Source organism: Schistocerca serialis, chromosome 4 (assembly GCF_023864345.2).
Source record: "Schistocerca serialis cubense isolate TAMUIC-IGC-003099 chromosome 4, iqSchSeri2.2, whole genome shotgun sequence".
Lineage (NCBI taxonomy): Eukaryota > Metazoa > Arthropoda > Insecta > Orthoptera > Acrididae > Schistocerca > Schistocerca serialis.
Genome location: NC_064641.1, coordinates 65,305,409 through 65,318,303, shown reverse-complemented (window position 1 = coordinate 65,318,303; position 12,895 = coordinate 65,305,409). Strand labels below are relative to the sequence as shown.

Sequence of the window (12,895 nt, the reverse complement as noted above, 5' to 3'; positions counted from 1 at the left end):
AATTTCATAAAACAAATAGCAAGCAATCTAAAAGTTACTTTTTATGACAATTATATTCAACAATATTATGAAAAGGATAGTTGCTACTCACCATATAGTGGAAATGTTGAGTCACAGATAGGCACAACAAAAAGACTGTCACAAAATAAGCTTTTGGCCAATGCCGGCATTTATCAAAACTTGACAACACACACACACACACACACACACACACACACACACACACACATGAGCGCGCATGCTCAGACGAAAATGCAATTCACACACACATGACCATAGTCCCTGGCAGGTGAAGCCAGCCTGTCTGTCTTCGCAAATGCAATTCACACACTCATGACCATAGTCCCTGGCAGGTGAAGCCAGCCTGTCTGGCTTCAGTTAGCGGTGACTGGTCGTGTGTGTGTGAGTTGCATTTGTGTGTGTGTGTGTGTGTGTGTGTGTGTGTGTGTGTGTGTGTTTGTTTGTTGTCTATTTCTGACAAAAGCCTTGTTGGCAGAGAGCTTATATCTTGTGACAGTCTTCATTGTTGTGCCTACCTGCGACTTAGCATCTCCACTGTATGGTGTATAGCAACTATCCTTTTCATAATATTGTTACATTCCATCCTGGATTTTCCATTGTTTAACTATATTCAACAATCATTCACAATAACTGATTTAGCTGTGTTTAGCATTTCACTGTCTGCAAAGTGTGGAAGGTGTATGATTATTTACATGTGGTTGTGAATTTTGGAAACCTATGTTAAAAAAGTTGGGTTGCAGAATGACTTCCTCGGTTGCGTTAGAAGCTGTTTCACTCAAAACTGCATGTAATATTTTAGTAGCTGTTAATTTATTTACTTATTTATTTATTTTATTTATTTATTTATTCATCCGTAGACAACTTGTGTTGTATGGATGTCGTCAACTGTATACATGGAATGAGTATATACATAATAGTACTTCTGGTAGTACATATTTCTATGGTGCAACTTAATCGTTTGTACACAAAACAAATACAGACCAATCTTAGTTACAAATAAATATAAATTTACAAATGTATTCTTGCATGGATTACACAAAACAAATACATACCAAACTTAATTAAAGATAAATATAAATTTACAAAGGTACTCTTGCATGAATATATGTACCAAACAATTTGATCAATTAAAAGGTGAGATGTGATTCTTAACTGCTCATTTTAATCTCATGTGGATTCTATGTTGTTATTTTTTATTCAAATTTTTATGAAAGGGAGTGATTTTCTGCTTAATTAGTGTCTCACAGAAGAGTGTTTAATCAGTATTACAGGTAAATATATTATTATAGGAATGCAGTTCCGCCTTGAGCAAACACAAATGCTTTTTATTTAACACTAAAACATGTTTCGGTGATGTTACCATTTCCTTACTCATTAAAAGAATGTCTGAATTGGACAGGTGACTGTGATTTTACCTTGTTACAACACATAATTACTAATTTACATGACCAAACAGAAACAATCTGCTATCCACATTGTTTTGCACACTAATTGTGGTACGTTTTGGAGAAGAGTAATTAATTTTCGGTCAGACTGGCTAAATGAACCACTAGTAACACAATCACAGTCAAAAATTTAGTAAAACAACAGCTCACATGATTTGTAAAGAGTTGTGTGAAGGGATCTTATAGGTCAACTTCCAACAAAGGAACTGGACAATATCTGACTGGAGGCATATAGTATTGTCTGACAAATTACAAATTTGCATCTTTTCAAATAATACAAGGCGTCTAGTGCACTGATGGCCCAATGAGGCATTTAATGTGCAGTGTGTGAATGTACAAGGGTCATTCAATAAGTAATAGCGTATTTTTTTTTCTCAGAACATATTTATTGATAAGTCAGAATTTGGTGACAATATATATCAACATATCTTGTCCATATAATATTTTTCTATATAGTCTCCATCACGTTCTATGGCCATAAGTCAACATTGTGGCATGTATTCCCCGCTGGTAAAAGCTCTCGTCCTGCAGGGGCGTAGCAATATTTTAATTGCATGATGACACTCTCGTCATCTTCAAAGTATGTTCCCCTTAGAGAATCTTTAAGCGGCCCAGTCTCAAAATGCTCTGACAACTCAGATGAAAAGGCCTTTCTTTGAATCTTGTAGTCCGCTGTGAGCATTCGTGGAACCCATCGTGAGCACCTCTTTGAATATCCTAGAGTCTCGATCATTGCAGACGCACTTCCAATGCTGACCGACAACTGTAGAGCAAATTGTCAAGTTGTGATGTGCTGGTCAACATGAATAATGGCATCCGCATGATTCAGCATGACTGGAGCAATGGCTGTGACAGGACGTTCCAAGCATGGCTGATCATGGAGCTCTGTTTCTCCATTTCCTGAGGCTGTAACTTTCCTTACCCATTTCCCAAATGTACTCCTACCACAACTGCAGCATCACATTCACTGCACACAAACATTTATAGATGTTCACCACAGTTTCTTTTTCTGCACACAAGGATTCAATAACAGCACGCTGCTTGTAACACGAGTGGTATGTAGACGCCATCTTGATGCTGTACTACGGCTCTGCGATCTGGCAGAACAGTTCGAAACTTCACCAGCACACGGAACAAACATCAAATGTGAAGCACCAACAAGGATGTTTGTCTATGTGTATTAATGGCTTTTTAAAACAATGTGGGGCACTACTTATTGAACAACCCTCGTATATAAGACAACAGGTGATGTTATGATGTTTTGGAGTGTTTTTCATATTGCGACTTGAGCCCACTGATTTAGGTTGAACCAGAATGGCTATGTCAACATTCTCTGTGGTCAAGTGTTGCCCCTTCTACTATATCTTCTTGATGAGTCTGCTGTGGACACCCCCATCTTCCAAGATCACTGAAGATCATCACAACAGGGCAGCACATATATGTCCCTTGTTTGACGAATGCTCAGGCACCCTACCCTGCCTCAAATGCATATTACAGGCAAAGGTTGATTCAAGAGCTTTCTCATGAAATAGATAATGAAACCGGTTACTTAGTCATTGAAATTTACCCAATCTTAATTTCATTTAAAATATTTGGAACTATTTTGGCATAGCAGGTGGACTATAGCAATCAACATCCCCATAATCTGGTAGCTCTACAGGATCTAATCGTAATGAGCTGGGTCCTGGATAATCAGCTGGACTTGACACACTTGAAGAAACTTATGGACTCCCTTAATCACTGATTTGCAGTTGTTATCAAGGTTACAGATAGCATTACATGGTATTCAGAGGATGTCTCCTGATGATGTATAATTTTTTGTCCAGTTGGCTTATGTCTTTCATAATTTAGTGATGGGGAATGATTTTCTTTTTATTTTTTCTACTTCTACATTGAATGATGGCCCAATTCAACCAAAACCAGTTGTTGCATCTGAAAAAACGATCTAGACTACATTTTGTGCAAAAAAGATAATTTTATAGATGTTTTCAATTTTTCCAATATGTGTAATTGCTAATGAGAGTGGATTGACATCAGCTACAGCTTTTGTTAGTTTATTTCACAGAATTTTTCAGCACTGGGTGTTTCTGAAGATTAATGTATAACTTGATTTGTTCCATATGTGTGACGGCACCCTTTCACAATGGAATTTTCAGAATGCAATTTGTGAATGAGTCTATCATATGCTAAGGTATCACAAGCAACTCCAAACTAGCACTACTCACATTCTTAACTCAGGAAAGGGTGATCAGAACAATCTAACTGGTAATTTCCTGCACTTCATCTGGCCTGTTATTCAAGTGTCTTGGGATACCAACTTTCATACCAGTACATATACTTCCTCAAAAGATTCATGTTTAATACTGTATACCTAAAAGAAACTCAGCCATTTTTACTCAGTGGACTTGAGAAAGAAAAATGACTATATTGACAATTCTCATTCTCAAATTTGTTTCCCTAGAGTAACAGCAAAAGCTGCTCTGAACAAATGGTGATATTGCTTATAATAAGTCTCTTGCTAGACTAGATATAATTATGTATAGGACACTAATAGAGTCAAACATCAGTAGTCAGCTAAGACATGGCTTAAATGCTCAAGATAACTTAAACATCAAATTCCATATGCACCAAACAATTTGATCAATTAAAAGGTGAGATGTGATTCTTAACTGCTCATTTTAATCTCATGTGGATTCTATGTTGTTATTTTTTATTCAAATTTTTATTATTATTTATTGTTAGTATTTAATTATCTTCAAGTAAAAAATGGGGAAATTAGATCAGCTCAGTAAATTACCATATTATACCATTTCATGTAGTATGCCTGTTTTTAAATCTGGGCAACATAAGCTCATAAAATTCTTATTTTCATTATCACCATATTTTATGCAAGGTGAGGAAATATAAGTGTGATGCCTTACACACCTATAGCCGGACCACCAAAAAAATTTAGTTATACAATATACATAGTGATACTGAATGAAACAATATCTGTTAAGTAGGTTAACAGTACAGACAAAAAAATAAAATTAAAGAAATAAAAATTAAAGGAATCATACGTACTAACCTTAACAATGTCCCCTGTTGGCCTGAAGACAACTGCTGGAAGATCTTTTTCTAGCTCATCATTAACTAGGCAAACTCGATGAGAACTTCCTAGAAGAAGGAACAGATCTTTGAAGTAACATCAAGTATTTCGGTCAGTAAGGAATACTACACACTTCTGTCAATATACAGGGTGGAGAAAAATTGTATCACGAAATTTTAACCCTGGATAGCTGATGCCAGAATTACTAATGTAATGTAGGTTGACAACACACCATTTTTAAGCTATGGAAACTTGACACCACATGCTCCGATTGGCCGTGGGATTGCCCTGTTGCCATTAATCCATTGACAGGCAGCGCTATGGTTGTTGGTTCACACGTACAAACATCCCTCACTCCATCACTGCCCCAACGTGATACACACACGTGTCGAATATGTCTTGCTGTTTGTCTACATCTCATGTCAGAGGCATTATCATGTAAGCTTCACCTCAGAGCACACACACGTCACCTGTGATTTAGTCACAATGTAAGCATGGTGGCAGTTTGGTTTTAGTTTATGGACTAGCTGACGGCAATGCGCATGAAGCTCGACAGTTGTGTGAGGAACAGTACCCAGCAAGATTCCACCCACACTCGCAAACATTTACAGCAATTCACTGGTGACTTGGCAACACAGGCTCTTTAGCGGGATATCATGGTGATGCTGGAAGACCTTGAACACAATGGGATGCTGCATTTGAAGACTGTTCTTGAGCACTTCGAGGAAGCACCTACGACAAGTACTCGAGTGGTTGGACATGACATGGGTCTCACTCATCGGTTAGTCTGGGAGGTTTTGAGGGATGATGGCCAGCATCCATTTAGTTTTCACCCTGTCCAGGACCTAAATCCTGTGGCAGACTATGAACACAGGCTAGGGTTTTGCCAGTGGTTTCTGTGACATGTTGCACAAGATCCCGACTTCCCCGCCATTGTATTGTTTACCAATGAGTGCACCTTCCGTTGGGATGACCTTTACAACAGTCAAAATGTTCACTACTCATCAAGGGGAAATCCTCATGTCACGTATGTCCACAGACACCAGGAGCAGTCTTCGCTCAACATTTGGGCAGACATTGTGGCTGACCATCTGATTGGGCCGGTCTGTCTACCTCCTCGACTTACTGGGGCAAATTACCTTCACTTTTTGCAAGAAACTCTACTCGGCCTGCTGGAAGATGTTGCCCTGGACATATGGCTACGCATGTGGTTGCAGGATAATGGGGCACCTGCACATAACAGACGTGCTGTGCGCAGATATTTAAATGAACTCTTCGACAGCCAGGTAATGGGCAGAGGTGCTCGGAGGACATGGCCCCGCGATCACAAAACCTCACACCACTGGACTTTTTCCTGTGGGGATTCTTCAAGATTTTAGTTCACCCACCCAGATGCAAACCACCTAGAAATGAAGATGAGTCAATGGATCACATTCAACAAGCCACCCATCACATCAGGGCAATGCCAGGAATCTTTGAAAGAGTTCAGCCAAACACTGTTCAACATCACCAAGTTTCTGTCATGTTAGAGGGTCGCCAGTTTGAGCACCTACTTTAAGTAAACAATGTCCTAGTTACAAAAAGGCCCTTTTCAGGCCCTACACAATTTGTAAAAGACTTTCTATAAGCAAACTAACAGCTGTTGACAGTTTTGTTCCCAGTACTTCTTATCATGAAACTACAATGGATGTGTCGAGACCCCGGCAGATTTGCTCCCAGACCCCCAGAATGGAAGGCTGGCGTGCTACCACAGAGCTTGCAGGCCACCTTGGATACATTGTGATCTCTGGCAGACAAAGCATTTGCGGTCATGCGTTGTCCAGAGCATCCGGCAGTAGGACAATCCCACAGCCAATCGGAACACGTGGCACCAAGTTTCCGTAGTTTAAAAATTGTGCATTGTCGACCTAAACAAAAGTAGTAATTTTGGTTCCTACTGGCATCAGCCATCCAGGGTTAAAATTTCATGACACAATTGTTCTCCAGTCTGTATAGCTGATTACCACCTAAAACAATAAGTAGTGTTAGCTGCACTCAACTGATAGATAAACCATTGTTAATTCATAAAAGCACCTCAAGGTTGGAGATCATTCTATAAAGTAAAATGAAAACTAACTGTCATTCACTACTGCACAGTGTTCTTTTTCAGGTGACTGTGTATGCTACAATGGTATGTATTCAAGATATTCACGGCAAATGCTACTTACTCATGATAATTAGGAGAAAAACTGTCAGAATTATTTTTTTCAACTTTCTAAGTATGATATTTGTTTATGTTTGTCCCTTCAACCATGAGGAATACCCAAATATTACCGTTAATGCTTCTGCAGAAAACAAGTCATATCCACTACATGTGGGAGTGTACATGTATGTGATAGCTGCCCATGTGTACAAAGTGCAATTAGCCATTTGCTGACCTCTGACAGCCTCTAAACTACCTGCACCTGAGAACCACAAAATAATAGAAGAAATGAATAGAAGCAATCGACATAGGCAGCCACAGACTGACACCTGTCCACATTTTATCTCCTCTTGTCATTTCATCTGAATCTACACAGCTACTCTGCCATTCAATTTATGTACATGGCAGAGGTTTCATAGAACCAATTTCAGATTATTTTTTGACCATTCCATTCTTGAAAAGCAAGGGAGAAAAATGAACACCAGACTCATTCTGTAAGAGCTCTGATTTCCCTCATTTTATTACAATGATCATATCTCAAATACATATGTGATAGTTAACAAAAAATTTTGGCATTCAGAAAAGCAAGCTGGTGTCTGAAACTTTGTGAAAAGATCTTGCTGCAATGAAGAATCCCTTTGTTTTAATGAATTAAGAAGCTCCGTCTGGATCATTATTTCCTTTATTAACAATAATCTGTTTCAATCTGCACAGCAGACCATCTTCACACTTCAAAGTAGTGGTATGTCAGCAAACTGTACTTCACAGTGGCAAATCTGTAGATGATCTGCTGAGCAGAACACCACCAGTAATCTCTACATATATGTGAATTGAAGTCACTTGCTTGTGTCCATCTCCATTGCAGCCTAATCTCAGGAGCTGCTGTATGGATTTTTATCCAGTTTTTACTAATTGATGCACAGATTTATGAAGAAGGTTTTTATACATAATTTATACAAATGTCATACAAATTGTTTGAATTATGATGAATTCAAGTGAAATTGTGAAAACAATGCAACTGCCACCTACCAAACAGCTGAAATAACTTGAAAGAGCAGGAGAGAGAGAGAGAGAGAGAGAGAGAGAGAGAGAGAGAGAGAGAATGCAGAAGCAGAATTTCACTTGCATCTAGTGTGGCAGTCTAGTGGTAGTGTGTGCAGCTGGAAACCTAAAAGTTGTGGTGATTGAATCTTAGCTGGGTCACTTTCATTCACTTTGTCTTTTAACCTAGCATTTATTTCAGAGTGTCACTTCCTGCTTCCCTCAGATTACCAACTGCACTTTGCACTCTTAATTCACTGCATATTCTTTAAACAATGGGCAGAGATTTACTCATCTTTAAAGTATAATAATAAACAAGACCAATACGAAAAAAGACAACCACCTCATCAATAGGCTGTGATGTGAGACTTATAATTTGAAATAATGAAATATTTAACAGGTAGGTTCCCTGTAGTCATTTGGGAACAATACCATAGCAAAAAAACACATGAATCCAAAATATGTAGTGTTTTATTTTTTATGCTACAAGTAAAATGTTTCTGAAAAACTACTTCAGCAATTTTGCTTTGTTTACATATAGTACTTCTTTCAGCAGAGCAGCAGATGACTCATCTTCCAGCTTTCTGCCTTCCTTGAATCAAACCCACATGTAGACACGTGTCTTTGTGTGGCACACAGAAGAAGTCTGCCATAAAGAGCCCACAGCAAAGAATTGTGGCAATAAGTCTCAACAATGCATCACATTGCTCACTAAGCTTCACAGGAGGAGTGCTGTGACACAAGCTAAATAAGTGCAACATATGTGTTTTTCCTTATTTTTTCTTTAATTTGTGCCACTTCTGTCAGCCTCCGATATATACTGAATCTCACACACACACACACACACACACAAACACACACACACACACACACACGCACACACACACACACACCACACACACACATGATTCATAAACAGTATTTGCATTGGTTGCAAATGTATTACTTACATCACAATGTAATGCCTTCATTGTCATGAGGTGTCACTGCAAAAACCAATTCGACATGGAATGCATAACATTCATGCCTCCAGACAACTTTCCAGCCGTGCGCTGCTTCCATCGCACAAGTTACATAAAAGTGATGTTATTCAGTTACTTAAAATTATTCTCTGAAATCTGTTCACAACTCTACATTGCAGGCCACAAAATAAATACACTACACCATGCTAATCGTATGGAGTTCCTGTAACTTGTGCCAAGCTGCACCGGATTGTTGTTCCTTAATGAGGTGACCAGTACGGGGGTGATACAAGACCCATGCTTCTGACAGCCAGGATGGCTATGGCTCCCCATCTGTGTATTGGGCAGGCATGGGCTACAGGAGTGTATCAGCAGAGGTCAGATGGTTGCAGCAAGACAGACATTGTGCCTGACAACTCTTTATTTGTACAACAAACTTTGAGCAGCTACAGATATGTGACCTCATGTGGTGGTGCAGCCTGGCATCAATCAACGTTTCTGTGATCTATGGCCTAGCCAGGGAGCTATACTCCACAGTGGCACACACTCTTGGTGGCAATGTGGCTGCTTGGCTCTTCTGACATACTGGGTGCTGGTGGACAAGGCCCTGAGGCTGAGCTGGTGATGGTTGACGAAGCCCGTAATGCTGCGCTGAGTAGCAGCACAGAGATGTGGCGGCACAGTGCACTGAACGCATCCTCAGCATACGGGTAGCAGTCTGATGATGACAACAGCCGTCCAGCAGATGCTGGAGGGTCCAGCAGCACTGCAGCCACTGTGTACAGACATTGGCTCAAACCTGTCCCTGGTAGTTCAACTGATTCATATAAATCACATCCTGGTGACTGTTCAATTTACTGGCTGGCAGCAAAGGACTGCACCATCAGTTGGCACAATGCTGCACTGACATGTCATTATGGGAGCCTTGCCACATGTTGAGGTAATGACACACGCATTCTGCAGGTCATCTGTGTCATCAGCTGTGTGGCTTCCTGGTGGTAATCGGAATACTGTGTCCCTAACTCCTTGGTGTCATTTAATTAGATCATTCCCCAACAAAAGAAATAGTGATCAAGACGGTGTTTTTTCATTCTTTGTAACAACTGAGATGATGGTTCCTGAGACATGGCATCAATTATGAAACTTCATTTTAATGATTGTCTCCACAACTTGCACAATATACGCATGACACTATTTTGTCTTTTTAGTGATAATACATCATGAGCTGCCCTTTCTTGAACTATTCAATGTCCTCCATCTGTCTTACCTAGCAAGGATCCCATACCATGCAGCAATACTCCACAAGAGGATGAACAATCATTGTATAGAAGATTTTTAACAGATTTGTAGCAAGTGTTCTGCCAATAAAACACCGTATTTGATTCGCCTTATCCACAATGTTTTCTACGTCTTGGTTTCAATTTGAGTTGCTTGTAGATGTAATCCTTACATATTTAGTTAAATCTATAACCATTAAATCTAAAATATTTATTGTGTGACTGAAGTTTAAAGGAATTTTTTTAGTCTTTACGTGGAGGACCTCACATTTTTTATTGTCTTGGGACAATGACCACTTTTCACACAATGCAGGCATCTTGCCTACATCATTTTTTATGTCTGTCTGATCTTCTGGTGACTTTATAGACAGTGTAAACGACAGCACTGTCTGCAGACATTTCGAGACAGCTGCTCAGATTCCCTTGTATATACAGATTAAGAATAACAGAGGCCCACAAGCACTCCCTTGAGGAACCCCAGATGTCACTTGAGTTTCATTAGATGACTTCTCGTCAATTACTATGAGCTGTAACCTTTCTGAAAGTAAACCACAAATTCAACTGCACAACTGAGACAGTATTCAATAGGCATGCAATTTGAATTGAATCCATTTGGGAGGAATGGTGTTAAAAGTCTTCTGGAGATCTAGAAACATGAAATCAACATGACATCCCCGTCAAGAGATTTCGATTATTTTGTGCGAAACCGCACTCATTACATCTCAAAAGATCATTTTCTTCACGATATTTCCTAATGTTGGAACACAGTATAAGCTGAAACACAGTACAAGTTCCAAAATACTACTAAAAATCAATGTCAATTACATGGGTTTGTAATTCACCACATTGTTTCTATTTTCTTTATTGTATAGTGATAACACCTGTACAATTTTTCAGGCTTTAGGTACAGATCTTTCAACAAGTGACTGGTTGTATACGATTAATGAAAATGGAGCTGTTGCATCAGTATACTACAAAAGGAACCTAGCTGGTTCACAATCTGCTTTATTAAGTGGTTTAAGTTGTTATGCTACATTGAGGATATCAACTGCCAAATTACTAATTTTGGCAACTGTTCTTGATTCAGATTCCAGACTAGTGGTTCCTGAAAACCATGTTCAATAATTCCACTTCAGTGGCACTTTTGTAAATATCATTATGACTGCCACCATACAATGAAGCCATTGTGTCTTGCCACTGGTGTATTAGCATATAACTATATATATATATTTTTTTTTTTTCAGATTAAACCGTATAACAATGAACATGCACTTTCAATGTGAGTCCTATATGATGATATATTTAATCACACAATTACAAAATGAATTTTCAGTCTGCTGAGGAGTGTGCGCTGGTTTGAATTTCCCTGTCAGATTAAACTGTGTGCCGGACAGGAACTTGAACCCATTATCTTTGCTTTTTGCGAGCAAATGCTCTAGTCTCAAGCAACCCAGCGATGACACAGAACCAACCCTCACAGCTTTACTGCCACCAGTACCTTATCTCATACCTTCCAAAGTTCACAGAAGTTCTCTTCACTCTAGAAACAAGCCCCAGACAGTGGCTAATCCATGTATTTGCAACATTCAGGAGAACTCCTGTGGAGTTTGGAAAGCAGGAGAGAGGTACTGGTGGAAGTGAAGCTGTGAGGGCAGATCATGAGGTACGCTTGAATAGTTCAAAGGTTGAGCATTTGCCGGCAAAATGCAGATGTTCAGAGTTCAAGTTCCAGTCTGGGACATTGTTTTAATCTACCACGAAGTTTCAATAATGTAACAATACAAACAGAGGAAATGTCTGGTCTCTTACACTACTTGCAGTTTTTGCATATCTTAAACTCATCTAACATTAGTATGGAGTGCAGTTCACTGTGATCCTTAGAATGCTAGCAGTGGTTCAGTGGAGTTGGAATATGATGTAACTAATTTCACAGGTGGTCCTGTCTGAGCTGGTCAGCAGATGTACAAGGTCTGTTCAAAAAATTCTGGAACTTTGTCCAAATAATTTTTCTACACTTACCTTGTACTTATTGTGCACGGTGTTCTTCAAAATACTCTCCTCCACAACTGACACACCACTCCCAATGTCGTTTTCATTTGCAGAAGCAGTCTTAGTATGCCTCTTGCTGGATCACGCAAAGCGCTGTCTGTGAATTTTCTTTTATCTCATCTATTATTGAAAATCTTCGTCCCTTCAATGGGAAATAAAAAAAGTCCAGAAGCAAGGTCTGGAGAGCAGGGAGGATGAAACAGCACAGTGACTTCATTTGTTTTTTTTTGTGCAAAAGTCACCCACCAACAGGATGAATGTGAGGGTGCGTTATTGTGATGCAAGAAGCATGTATTGTCTTGCCACATTTTAGGCTATTTTCTTCCCACATTTTCTGACAGGCGTCGCAACACATTCGGATAGTACCATCAATTAACAGTCTGTCCCTGAGGCATGGATTCATCATGAACTAATCCTACAAAGACAAAGAAAACTATCAGTGCGGCTTTGACATTTGAGAAAACTGAACCTTGGTCACCATTATAACCGTAGACCCATGTCTCATCACCAGTTACAATTCTCTTAAGGAACATCTCATTCTCATTTGCACCATCCAAAAGCTCTTCACACATTGTCAGGTCTTTCTGGTCTTTACTCATGACCCGTGAGACGAACTTTGTGGCAACATGATGCATTCCAAGATGCTGTGTAAGGATTTCATCACTAGACCTAACTGAAATGTTACATTCTTCTGCAATCTCTTGGACAGTCAGTATTTGATTGGTACATACAGTTTCGTTGATATTCCTGATATATGCGTCATCAATAGACACTGAAGGTTGTCCTGAATGAGGGTCATCTTTAACTTCTGCTGGCCATTTTTAAGCCAT

At 39.3% G+C, this 12,895-nt stretch overlaps 1 protein-coding gene across 1 annotated transcript in view; it reads right to left on the bottom strand.

The window, feature by feature from the left end:
* The window catches only part of LOC126473852 (beta-alanine-activating enzyme), a 446,532-nt gene that overhangs the window by 375,163 nt on the left and 58,474 nt on the right, over positions 1-12,895 (bottom strand). The window contains exon 5 of the mRNA XM_050101181.1: positions 4,534-4,622. Within this exon, the coding sequence (XP_049957138.1) occupies positions 4,534-4,622 (89 nt within the window). The remainder of the gene's footprint in view (positions 1-4,533; positions 4,623-12,895) is intronic.